The sequence below is a fragment of the Drosophila takahashii genome, chromosome 3R, assembly GCF_030179915.1.
Source record: "Drosophila takahashii strain IR98-3 E-12201 chromosome 3R, DtakHiC1v2, whole genome shotgun sequence".
NCBI lineage: Eukaryota > Metazoa > Arthropoda > Insecta > Diptera > Drosophilidae > Drosophila > Drosophila takahashii.
In genome coordinates this window covers 28,231,496-28,245,260 of record NC_091681.1, presented here as the reverse complement: position 1 = coordinate 28,245,260, position 13,765 = coordinate 28,231,496, and the positions used below count along the sequence as shown (strand labels likewise).

Genomic DNA, 13,765 nt, shown 5'->3' with positions numbered 1-13,765 from the left:
TGTGCAATTAAAAATGCACATTACTGCGGTTTCCCATGCCTCCGGGTTTCTCTTGAGAAAGGACCATTTCCGATTATCCCTTTTCCTTCGGCCTGCTTTTGCCATTTCATTTTCCTTTCGCTTTTCCAATTTCCTTTTATTTCGGGAGTGGGGCAGGAGGGTCGCAAGTTCAATGGAGCGTTCGAATGCGGTTGTCATCTGACAAGGCCGTGATTTATGGAACCGAAATGTAGCAGCTGTTCATATTTGGGAGGCTGTTGTGTGTGGGTTTATTTTATAACAGCCAATGAATTTATGAGTTACGAAATGAACTTCATGTCCTTTTAAGAAGAATAACTTATGCCAAGTCTGATACCAAATAAGTTCGTTATTTAAAGAAAAACAAATGAAGGTGCTTTTATGAAGAGTAATTAAAGGAATAATTATTGGCTTTATTATTATTATGATTGTGATTTAATATATAAAATATTTGTATGTGTAACTTATATTTCCCACTTTCTTTTCCAGGTCGTACTCGTATTTATACTCAGCATTGCATCCCTCATCATATACTTTGTTGATGCATCTAGCGAAGAAGTCGAAAGATGCCAAAAGTGGAGTAACAACATTACTCAACAGATCGATCTCGCATTCAATATATTTTTTATGGTTTACTTTTTTATACGAGTAAGTTGCCGACGGCCAAACAGACAGACAGACACACCGACACTGACATACTAACCACACCAGCGCACACACTGAGTTGATTTAACAATTATTTGAATCAATTGGTTGGAGCGATGATGATTTGATATTCTTTCTACATTTTGGTTTATGCGAGAAATTCTTAAACATTTTCGTTCTTTTGTTCTTTCAATCTGACAATCTCCTTACAGTTCATAGCGGCGTCCGATAAGCTTTGGTTTATGTTAGAAATGTACAGTTTTGTAGATTATTTTACAATACCCCCGTCCTTCGTATCAATATATTTAGATCGAACATGGATCGGTAAGCGAAACAAACCCTATTAAATTATCCTATCATAATGAAATTCCAAAAATGTTATATGCATACAAATCGGTATTGATCAAGATTGATATATCCCCCTATATATCACACACACAATGATATACAGTAACAGTAACAGTAACAGCCACACATGAAGACCCACATATAAAGTGTCCTGATCGATTTGTATGCATGCAATGTGCCTTACTCTACATGAAACATCCGCCTGTATGCATTTTGTGTATATACCTTGTGTATTATCGTGAACAGGTCTTCGATTTCTTCGAGCGCTACGTCTCATGACTGTTCCAGATATTTTACAATATTTAAACGTACTAAAAACATCGAGCTCCATACGCTTGGCTCAACTAGTATCAATTTTTATATCCGTGTGGTTAACAGCAGCGGGCATTATACATCTGGTATGTAGAAACACACGCACACTCACACAAACACTCGACACACATACACACGGGGATCGGTTGTGCCAGTGTGTGGGTGACGCTGTGGCGGGTTTGCAGTGTGTGCGAGGAGCCAGTCCGAATATCAAGCATACGCCGCGTTGCAGCCTGCTACAGATCCTAAAAACCAGGCACTTCCGAGTTTCCTCACCACTATACATATGTACTATATCTGTATCGATGTGTTTATGGAGTGTCCCATCGAAAGAGGACTTTGGATGACCTGATCCGCTGATGCGGCTGATAATTGCATTTGCATTTACTTAAAATTTAGCTGGAGAACTCTGGCGATCCGCTGGATTTTAATAATGCTCATCGTTTATCGTATTGGACCTGTGTCTATTTCCTAATTGTGACCATGTCAACGGTAGGATATGGTGACGTTTACTGTGAGACTGTCCTGGGAAGAACATTTCTCGTGTTCTTTCTGCTCGTCGGCTTGGTAAGTTCGCAAAGCAAATCTAAAAAAAAACTAAAAAAAAAAGAGAAACACAAAAAAAGAGAAAAAATACACACAGCAGACATACCGATAAGTCTAAGCCTTCTTTTAGTTCTAACCGAGTACGTATATGCGATACCTATATTATCGAGATGTAGCCAATGTTTCTCTCTCCTATCTCTCTGTCCGCCTCGATGCCCATTGAGTTTAGGCCCGGCCAAGAGCGGGGTTGGAAGTGCTGAAGTGTGTGAATGATTTAAGTTTTGGTTGCCGCCTAATCTACTACTTATTAGTACAGTTGTGCTCAGAAACCATAGTTGAGTAGCCAAAGCAAGACCAGTATCAGTATCAGTATCAGTACCAGTACTAGCCGGAGTGTAGCACTCTCGATACTCAATACTCAATACTCAGTACTCTATACTCTCTATAATCGATACTGAATTCGAACTCTCTTAGCCGTAACCATAGAGTAACCATGCGTTGACCCCGTTGGCCTTTGACCTCTCTTACGTAACTATAGACTTAATACTCAATACATTTGTTAATTGCATTTCTACTATGTACATGCCACGTTATGTAAATACATAGAACGACTTAATACCGCTGCACAAGTTTTGAATTATGGAACTTTATTTGAGGCCTTGCGGCTGAGTTTCGTATTTGCGTTTATCCTCCCAAAGTTTCGTTAGCTTAACTCATCACCCAAGCTTAACGCGTTTTCTTTTCCTCCTCTCCGTCCTTTAACACAAAAACACGCCCACACACGCCCGGATATAACTACTCTATATATATCCATCCGATATCCATCTGGATATCGAATATACAGCTGGGGACACTCGAGTCATACGTTCACGCAGCCCCATTCAATACTTTTCTCCCATAATCGATACTTATGCATGCAGTTACCTTATCACTTTTGAGTTGAAACTTTCGATATGCTTTGGTTTTTGTAATGGAAGATTTGTAGACACCAAACACACCAGAAATACCCACCACACACAGCCAAGAGTCAGGACTTTTCAAGGGATCTGTCGGTTAGGGCAGGAGCTTTACGAATACATCCATGTTATATCCAAAAGTTAATGTTCTTGCATGCTTTAATGCTGGCTGCCGCATATTTGTGTAACCAATCTGGTCCGATCCAGAGCAAACCGAACCCGAATCGCTTTTAGGTTTAGATATCCTTTGGGTGTGAATGTCCTGGCCTGACTTCGTACCCATCGAAACAGCGTTTTTTTTTCATTTGATTTGTGCCCCAGTGCAAGTAATCGAACCATAATGATAACAACTAGACTAAGCCTAAGACACAATCACTATATATCTCCTAACCAGTACATATATTTTTGCTGAATTGAATTTTGTTAATTTCGTGTACGATGGAATATTTTAGGCAATGTTTGCCAGCAGTATACCGGAGATAATTGAACTCGTCGGTAGTGGCAATAAGTATGGCGGTGAACTGAAAAGAGAACACGGAAAGAGGTAGTCTATAAAAACCATAATTAAGCCCAATAAAAAAAAACATTAAAACGCATTCGATGTGAAAAAACACAAAGCTACATTCTAAAAATAATCCACAAAAAATTATAAATCGCAATAAACTTTAAAGTATAACATGAAAATGTACATAACCAATCAGCATAGCAAAATGCTTTCAGTGAGGAATTACCATCTGTTGAGGACTACTATCTCTAAGACTTTTCAAAACAGTTCTGTCAATTGAAATCCCAAGAGCTAGGTTCGGTTGAAGTACAAAAGAAAACTTTTGTAAAGAACACACTAATTAGTATTTTGAACCCATCTAGGGTTAAGCGAAACTCCAATTAGATAAATCAGTAACTCTTACTATTGATTAAAGTCGATAAATTAATTAGTCTGTTACCCTTTCACTTTGTTTCCCTAATTTCATTGTATCCCTAAGATCGCATATACAGTTGACTTACCCGCATCAAAAAGTAGTTCAGCCGACTCTTAAGTCGTCCGTTTTTAACTATTTTGTTCCTTGATAAATAAGTATTTCGATACCCGAAACAGATATATATATATATGACATTTGATAAATCATCAAACAAGTAATAAAAGTAAAGTACAATTTAATCGTTACTTTTGTACTTGGTTTTTGTGTTTATTTGTTCTACTTTCAACCATTTTTGTTGACTCGCAGTCAGAGGCAATTCAGCAGATTCGAACACACATTGATCTATTTGTACAAGTCATTAAGCATTTTAATGTTCATTTACTTAGGTTTCGTTTTCCAGTTTTATTTGTTTATTTTCCTTGGTTTATTTCGTTTCGTTAAACGTTTTTATTAAACTCTTTGGCAATGTCTATCATATGAATCACTTTGTAGGCAAGCGTGAGTTCGTTTTGGCCCATTTTTCTTTTGAACTTTGTCTCCAGAATAAACATTTTTATTCAAGATATTTTCGTTTGACACTTTTACTTTGCCATGCTTTAAACGTTCCGTATTAACACCAGAGTTATGATACAAGATATGCGTTTATCAATTTGCAATAGTTCAAGGTTCATATATATTTATTTCGATATCCTAAAGCATTTGTGCAAACTATTTAGGCGCATTGTTGTACCACATCCCACACAGATTTCTAGAGCCCCCACTTATAAACATCTACAACACATGTCCCCAAAATAGCATCGGTCACGCATTGATAAAAGTAATTAAATTTATCCAAAGTCATAACACGTAAATCGATTCGTATATTTTTGAAGAGAGCAAACTCCAGCCACATATTTTGCAATATGTATTTTTCAATTCATATTTCCTATTTATTCCTGTTAAATATATATAACTACATTTGTCAGTCTCGCTGGTCCATTTATAAATACTTACTAAAGTTCACCCAAAAGGCCCTTCCCAATTTCGATCCTGAGGATGGGAGAGCCTTGGCGATTCGGTGGACCGAAGTTTTGCTTTCTCATCACCCCACTAACTAACTGAATCCGAAGAATCGGAGTTGCGTACTTACCCCCAAAATAATCATAGTAAAACGTAATTAGGATTGTACAAAGTACGGTATTTCAATAGCGTAAAAACTAGCGCACTACCAATAAGATTTCCAGATGATGAGTTCAGAGGGATCTTGCTCTCCACGAACATCTTGACTCCCCAAATTGTCTCTGTCTAGGCCCCAGCACTCTCGTGTATTGTAAACTACAAATGTAAATTATTAGATATGTAACCAAGTAAGAGTACAGTAAATAGATGCCGTTGACAGCAATCGAACGAGAAATCGTGGCGAGAAATCGTGTAAAGTAATGTACAATTAGCCTTAAAGTATCTGTTTCTGATGGAGTGAGTGACGAGTGAAGCGTGAATCGGTGTAAATACATGAGTGAGTGCTATGTGAGTGCCTGGAGTGAGTATGAGCATATGGATATGAAAATGAGTATGAGTCAGTTGCGGGTCAAGCGGTTCCCATTCTGCACTGTTCTTCGTCGTCAGCGTCAACGTCAACGTCGTCGTTGATTTGTTTCCAAACAATTGTACGCATAATAATTTTGTCCATTTCTTTTTTGAAACCACACACACACTAACACACGATAAATTTGTTAGCCCAACAGAACAGAACAGTACCAACCAACCAACCAGATAAAAACGATCAAAATAAATACAGCAAATACTGAAAAACTGAACTGAATCCTCTTTTGGCACCTCTCAATCAATCTAAATGTGTATGTGTGTTGTTGAATTTAGGCCGTTTTCGCTAGTTGGATACCAGAAATCACTGAACTGGCTGCCCAAAGAAGCAAATATGGTGGAACATATAGCAAGGATCCTAGAAAAAGGTACACGAACACGTTGCTGGCTGTACCGCTATGAGAAAATACCAAAACTATACAACACGAAAATAATAAGATAACCAAGAAATGATTATAAAAGCAAACAAATACCAAAAACACCGCAGCAATCGAAGAATTCTCGAATTCTATTTGTATTTCTAAATTTTCTTTACCTAACTTCAGTCAATGAACCAACAGCTTTTGTATTATTTTCTATTGTTTCGTTACTTTTCACATTATTCTTGAGCATTTTTTCGACGTCACCTGGAATTGCATAAAAATGCCAAACTCTGACGGGCAACAGATGAATAAAAAGGAAAAACTGTTGCCAGGGTTTGCAATCAAAAATAAAGTATTTATCTTGTTTTGTTATTTTCATAAAGCTAAACCAAAGGAAAACAAATTAAAAGAAAAAAAAGCAATTAGGAATTGAAAGGCATTGGTTTCTTGGCGGCATGTGTCTGTATTTAGTTAACCAACAAAACAAAAAAAGAAAACACATTCGAAGAATAATGGCAAAAATTACACAAAAAGCAAGGGAATAAAGGTATTCCCCATGTGAGATATAATTTCTGTAATTTACTTGTCAAATCCTTCTGTAATTCTCGTTGTCGTTTACACACATTATACTTATTGTTTGAAACTATGGCTTCATTTTTGCGTGCGTTTCATTAGGCTTATTGTTAGCTAGAGAGATAAATTGTTAAAGTTCATAAATTGCTTAAAACATTTAAGAAATGCGCCACTGAATCGGGATTTGAAAAAATGGTTTTCTTTTTGGTGCCTGTGGGTATGCAACACTTTTTGTCGTATAAATTTCGAAATCTCTGGCCCGTTTTTCACCACTTTGTCTCACTAATCTCTACTGTAAATTTTAATAAAGACTTTTTTGCTAATTAACCAAGCTATCTTGATGGGCTCCCGCATTTGTTGTGTTCAATTTGAAGCATGCTCATTTCAAACTTTTGGTAGTCAACAAAATAAACAAACAAAAAAAAACAAGCTGTCCATTTAATATTCGATAATCACCATACAGTACATTTTGCAGAAAACAACTTACAGAAGTATTTGAAAGTGTTCCCCGGGCACTTTGGAATTTGTTCAGCCGAAAGACCATCGAAAGTGAAAGTTAAAAAGGGCTAGACTCGCTGTATTTGAAGTGTGTAATTTTTGAGTTCGTCTTTGGTTCCTGTTTAGTTTTGTCTTTGGATTTTGATTATTACCGTACATATAGACCAGAGCCACTATTGCGTGTTTTTATGCAACTTCAGCTGCGTCATTGATTTTGAGTTCGAACTGTTAAGCTCCAAAACTAGCGCTGAATCAATATTACATATGTATATGTAAGATACCTATTCTTTATACTGGCTTCTCCCTGAGTTAACGAAATGCATTTTTGTTAAATTGTTTGTTTGTGCGTTGGTTTCATTCTATTTCCATTTTCGGTTGAAATACACTTACACCCAGTTGCCGCTTTGGTTCCCGCATAGAGTTTTGGTTTTCCAGTTTTCCGATATGATTTCCATATGTTCTCCACTTGTTCCTATATGCGATACATACATAAATAAAGTTGCAGTAGTTACAATTTTTGCAATTTCAACTTATCCAACATACTATATCGATTACTTGTAATTTATTTACCATACCAATACGAAACTAATTCCACACCTTACCTAATCAATCAATCTAATCATCTATATTTCAAAGTCGTTAATTTGCTTGCACCCACTTTGTATGCCGCAGCCACGCATAAAAATAAAACTAAAAATAAAAAACGAAACGAAACCAGTACGAAACCGGCGCCTTTTGGGCGCTGAAATATGATTTTACAATGATCATCATTTAGATAAAAAATATTGATATTTGTATACTTGTAAACAGTAAAGAGTTGCAGTATCCTTTGATCGTATTCAGTATCAGCATCATGTTTTCACATTATCTGTAACTCTTTCCCGTACCGAACCGATTCCCACCCGATACGATATCCAAACACTCACACACATATGTGCGGTTTAGTCTGTTTAGTCTAGAGTCACCCGATTTTAGTAGTCGTAGTTGAGATCTTAGGAACCGAAACCCACCACAAAGATGAAGCTGACAGCTAAGAGCAATTTTCCGTCGATGTGTGTGCGTGTGTACTTGGCACTGAGTTATATAGAGGCGTTATCTCTTCACATAGTCTTTGAATACGTTTATTATATGTATATTCCGTAACCTAACCACACAACACGTAACCCCAAGAAACCATTAGAGCCATAAGAAACTAGCTGCAAGCCGTTGAAGCGGCCAATCGATTTATGAAGATAATAAGATCAATTCGTTGCATACCTTCTGTTTATTTGGTCTCATTTACTGTGCTTTTGATTTTCCTTGTTTCCGGTTAAAGATATATATACTTTTGGTCTGGTAAAACGATGCCACAACAACAGCTAGAACAACAAGAACCACCAAGAGCGGCGATACAGCAATCAGATAGCCAAATCGAGATCCACTTGGCCGTCGTTATATCATCCACTTTTCTAGGGGTCCTTCTTCGAGTCCTTTGTCCCCATACCCCCCTCATAATCTCTCTATTTCTCTACCCATCTGATCTGTTGTGTGCCTCTCTGTCGATCCTTCGGGCCACTTTCTCTGTCTCTGCCTTGTGTCAAACGAAATTTGTGTAATGCTTTTTATTTAAGTTTAACAACAATCGAAAACGAATAGAACAAAAATACTTCACTGTCATCATTATCTTTCATACTGTAAACAGGCGATTTTTGCAAGTTGTATACCTGAGATTATAGACTTGATTGGAACAAGAGCCAAATATGGGGGCACATTAAAAAATGAAAAAGGGCGAAGGTGAGACAAACCAAATTTTCTTACAATCAATTAAAAACAATTAATCAACAAACTGATTAAACCAAAAATTATATAAAAAAAACTACTACAACAACAACAACTACAATAAGACTACTACCACAAAAATAAAATACCAATCATAAATTTAAGCCAACAAACAACTTAAAGTCACCCTCAAATTAAAAACTAACCAACAACGAGTATTTATGTTTCCAAAAGTAAACACCAAATCAAAATGAAATTTCTGCCGACAAGCAGTCGAATAAACACTGAAATGATATCAATTGAAAAAATTTACTTTTAGTTTGCGCTTCATTCATGCCAAACGTTTTGCGAGTGTGGAAAAGTAGCTGAAATTTGATTTTGATTCTACAAAAACCAAAAACAAAACAAAATCCCAATAGATACACATCAGCCTAACACGAATCATCCACACAAACGCCAAGTCCAAACCCAAAGCCACCACAAACATGGCCAATCCAATCAGATCCGAACCACCCACCAACCCACCAATCACAATAATCATCATCAGCAACCCAAGCGAACACACAATATATTACTCATACGCCCGGTGGGAACGCTTGGCAGGCTCGGGACGCCACGTGAACAACAGTGACAACACAGCACATTTGTACATTCGAACTATCCAGGACATCAATCAAAATCAGCCAATCAATCAATCAATCACCCAGCCCAAATTCAAAACATTTAATCGATCAAACACTCACCGCCACAACAACAACATCAACAACAACAAAAAGAACAAGAACCAAACAGCCACAGGAATATATACACCACCCACACAACAATTGAAAAAAGCAAAAATCAACAAGAAAATTTTAACTAAACTACTCATATTGCTTATATGAAAAAAGAACAACAAGTATATGTTTTAGTTCTCGAACAACTCATTTTGTGTTGGTTGTATTTCAGTTGATTTCCTTTTCGTTTCCGACCTCTAGACGTGTCTACGTAGTTCAGTACGTAATATGTACCCAAAAACCAACGAACGTAACTTAGGACGTCACCCCCATTTGGAAATGGGGCGCTGTGCCGGGTTACGTGTTATATAGTTTCATTACGTTTACACTTACGTTTCGCCCATCGATTTGCGTTTTGATTTGCCAGTTTTGATTTTTGTGTTCTTTGAATTGGCATTTTGCAGATATCGTATTTGAGAATCGTACCACATACAATCAATTGTTTCGTACTTAAAATACTGTTCTGAGTGTATCTACTATATCATGTGCGTACTCTTAACTACCAAATGCTATCTTGTTGTGAGTTTCCATACTACATCCTGAATTTGAACGCCAAATTATCAACTTACTCTTCTGCTACTTTCTACTCTCTATATCGTACTCGTACATCCTGATCTTGAACCTAAATTCTTTAGCTCCTATCTTTTCGTTTGATTTGCACGTTCTTCTTGAGTTCGGAAAACGCGGCTTAATCGTGTTCAATTTTTGGGTAAATTACGTTTTGCTTTTCCTTAGTTCGCATTCACCTAGAAACGAATTGGATACATACGTGTAATTTGCAGGTCGACCAAGCGAGTGTGAAGTCAGAGCTGATGATTGGCATTAATCGAAATTCAATATGCGTATACTCTTAAGTTTGTCTCTTTTCTGTATGCCACATCATCCTAGCCTCGTTTTGCATTTGTATTAGCCCTTGAAGTGAATCAGTGATTGGTGTTTATTATTGTGTTACATTATCGTAATTGTCTATATAGTCCTTGCTATCGAAGTCGTAAAACTCGTATATATATATCTATATACATAAATAAATATACATGCGTATATGTATATCCATTTAAACGATTTAACATTGAACGATAATAATGCATACTAAATACAATAATAATAATAATAATACTATTGATTCGATTGTATACGTAAATGTTAGAATCCATATAAATCAAAATGTACACACACACATGCATAGAGTCGAACTCTCTATAGACTTTTTCTCCCCAAGTACAGACAGCAATTTGTAAATACCAAGCAATTTCCACGGAAGACTTCAATTTGCTCAATATTTTTGGCTAGAAATGTACAATATTAGAAAACACACAGCTTCAAAACTGGCTTTGACATCTTGACAAAAATCAACAGGCAGCTGTCATCTGAGAAACGGAATCATCTATATGTGTGTGTAAAGCGAATCAATTTAACCTATCAATCAATAAAACCCATATATCTTTCCCACATTTTTACTCTTAATCTCTGTCTCTCTATATATATCTTTCTCTCTTCAAATCTTCACTCAGTTATCCGTTGTAGTTCTTGGACAACCTTTATATACCCTATGCTATATACGAAAATACTATAAACATTTACACACATCTACTCTTTCCCGTTATGATTTCGATATTTTCCTCTTCTTTGCGAATTTCTGTTTCAACGAACATTCGAATACAACCGGTATGATCAACCAATAAAGAGATAACTAACCATAACCTACAGCACACACACAGACCAAAACCATAGAGTGTACAATTCGAATCGAATCGGATGAAACTGTAACTCCACTCCACCCACTTGTCGTAAACTCAGTGTTGTGTATGGATGCGCTCGGCGATTTCATTTGATTTCCTTTGCCCACCTTGTTCGGATCAGGATTAAAATCAAAAGTCGGGATTACGATCAAGATCAAAGTCAGGATCAGGTAGGAGGTCCAGGCTGAGGAGAACTGCATCGTTGTATGAATTGTTATGATACCCTGTCGTCTAGCTAAGGGACCTCCGATCAGGACAGTAATTATTGCTCGCCTAAGAGTTCTGAGTGCACCATCCGTAACTGAACCCGATTCCACCATCGTATCCGTATCCGTATCCGAGCCCTTCCAAATCTCTGCATACACACATCTCCTGTCTCTCTGTAACAACTCTGTCTCTCTTTCAAGATCTCTCCTATCCACAGTTTTTGATTTCCTCGAAACCCACTCACATTCATTGCACATTTCTCAGCGATAGATTTGGCGCATTGAAACTGATTTATGTTTTCTCATCTTGAGCAGCAATTCTATATGAAAAACCAAAAGAAAAACAATGAAAATGCGTGGCCAGGCATCAAATGTTAAACCTTCTCACTCTATATTTATATCATTTCCAGAAAAAAAAACCAAAATATCAATTTAATTCCAAATGTCACCATTCGTTTCTTAAGCTGCAGCAATGAAAAGAAAACAGCAACACAAGAACTAATCGAATGTAGAGCATTTATTTCGTTTGTTTGTTCGTTAAATGCAAATTGAAGTTCTTCTTTCTTTTTAGCGACCTAGTCGAGCACAATTTTTATTGCCACCGTAGAGGTAAAACGAGTTGCCACTTGTATAGCCTTGCATCCGGATTTGATCTACAAGAAACATTTAACAGATCACAATCATGACATCAAACATTAAGTTGTTCTACGAGACGAGACGCTTTTTAAAGCTTTTTTTGTACTGCTGGATACTCCACAGACTTTATGTGAAATAATTCTACGGACAAAGGACTCACTTTGTTGATTTTAACATAGTTTTTCGCTGAAAGGCTTTTGGTCCTTCTGGCTTATTGATTTTATACTTTGACTGTCTTCTTGACTTTGTAGCTAGACACTTAGGTGTATAGTAATCGCGGACTATGTGGTATAGTTCGATGATCCTCAACGCACACCCACAATCTCACAACCTCACAAACATCCAACACTCGAAAAAAATACAACGTAGAAGTATGCATGTGTAGTGGCACTGACACTCACTTTTTATTAGGTATGGGAAGAATGCCTGCCCGGTTTGCCTGACTGCCTGATTGCATGACTGTGACTACAGTAAATACCCAAAAAAAATAATCTATTGTATACCTAGCACCTGTAGAAGTAATTACTTGGAATGAGAGTAGTGTATTATACAATGTGTATATAGAAAACAAATGCGTTGGCCAGTTGCTGACTACTTTTGATGCTTTACTTGATGCATGTAAGTTGATTACTACCAAAATGGTGTGCGTAGCTAAGCCTTTACCTAGAACAATATTGATTTCCGATAATCGTTTATATATACTTATCATTTCGATTGGCGAACTGCAGTCGCAGAGGGCCGAAAATGCGGCGACAATATCCTCATTTTGTGACTTTTAATTTATTGCCATTGACTTAAGATTGATTTGTGTACAAGCCCCTGGGGTAGCAGACTAAATTCATGCATTTTGCATTTATCATTTGATTTTCAGTTCCTATTATGAGTTCGTGTATTTGTATAATTTTGATAAATGTTTGTTTTCTAAGAAAAAATGCAAAGTAATATACTTTACCACCAAATAATACTGACAAGCCATAAAGATAACCATAACAAGGCAACGACAAGCAGTTGATAAATAATACAAACAGATCAAAGCATAAATCAATATAAAGAAATATACAGAAATACAAGACAATAAATATACTCGAATCTATAACCTCACCCAATGACATGCACTCATTTAAACACATTCAAAGCACTCAGACTCACACTCACACACGAAGACACTGACAGCATATGTACTATATATTATAGACTTGGCTTCATGGCAGATCAAAGGAATGTGATTAAATCTGAGATCAATAATTCGGCTAAAGAAGTGAATTTAATTTAATCACTTGACTTGAACTAAATTCAGTATTCTTTTTTCCGCTTTAATCGCACACTAATACTGAAACACGGCAACACACGCACACACACACACCTCATTTAATACATTTACATACGTCACACATGTACAGAGCTTCAGTGCATTCCACACCTAGAGTTAAGTCAAATTGTTGCATTAATCGTTTTAATCAATGCCACTTCAAGGAACTAATCTATTTTTCTTCTACCCCGACCCCCTCAACCCACACAAGACATATTGTGGTGTGCGGTCATATAACGTACGAGTCCGTGTCGCATTTCCTGAAGGACTTTCTCCACGAAGATCGGGAGGACGTCGATGTCGAAGTGGTCTTTCTCCATCGGTAAGTCCATCCAGAATCCGACTAGCGCCTAAGCAGAAGAATAACCTGTTTACAACCGTATTGCTAATTTGTTGTGTCGTTGTTTATTTGACTTATGATTTGATAAATGTATTTTTAATTGAGTTTCTAATGAAAAGTCAACGGCAAGAGAAATAATTAGCGCAGTACTTAAGCAGTTAACAAGAAAATGGCTTAGAGGTCAGCGGCAGCGCAGAAAAGTAGGCAAAGGTATTGCTCTGAATTAATATAGTTTAAGATTT

At 36.9% G+C, this 13,765-nt stretch overlaps 1 protein-coding gene across 39 annotated transcripts in view; it reads left to right on the top strand.

Moving 5' to 3' along the window:
* Positions 1 to 13,765, top strand: part of slo (calcium-activated potassium channel slo) — a 51,962-nt gene that overhangs the window by 16,896 nt on the left and 21,301 nt on the right. For 28 of the 39 annotated variants that reach the window (XM_070216756.1, XM_044395736.2, XM_070216753.1 and 25 more), the window contains 6 exons: positions 508 to 666; positions 876 to 987; positions 1,258 to 1,409; positions 1,723 to 1,890; positions 3,278 to 3,369; positions 13,395 to 13,505. In XM_070216756.1, coding sequence (XP_070072857.1) covers positions 508 to 666; positions 876 to 987; positions 1,258 to 1,409; positions 1,723 to 1,890; positions 3,278 to 3,369; positions 13,395 to 13,505 — 794 coding nt within the window. Of the gene's footprint in view, positions 1 to 27; positions 264 to 507; positions 667 to 875; positions 988 to 1,257; positions 1,410 to 1,722; positions 1,891 to 3,277; positions 3,370 to 5,602; positions 5,695 to 8,440; positions 8,533 to 13,394; positions 13,506 to 13,765 lie in introns of those variants that run through there. The other 11 variants (XM_044395737.2, XM_017143369.3, XM_017143400.3 and 8 more) reach the window with 3 other exon arrangements.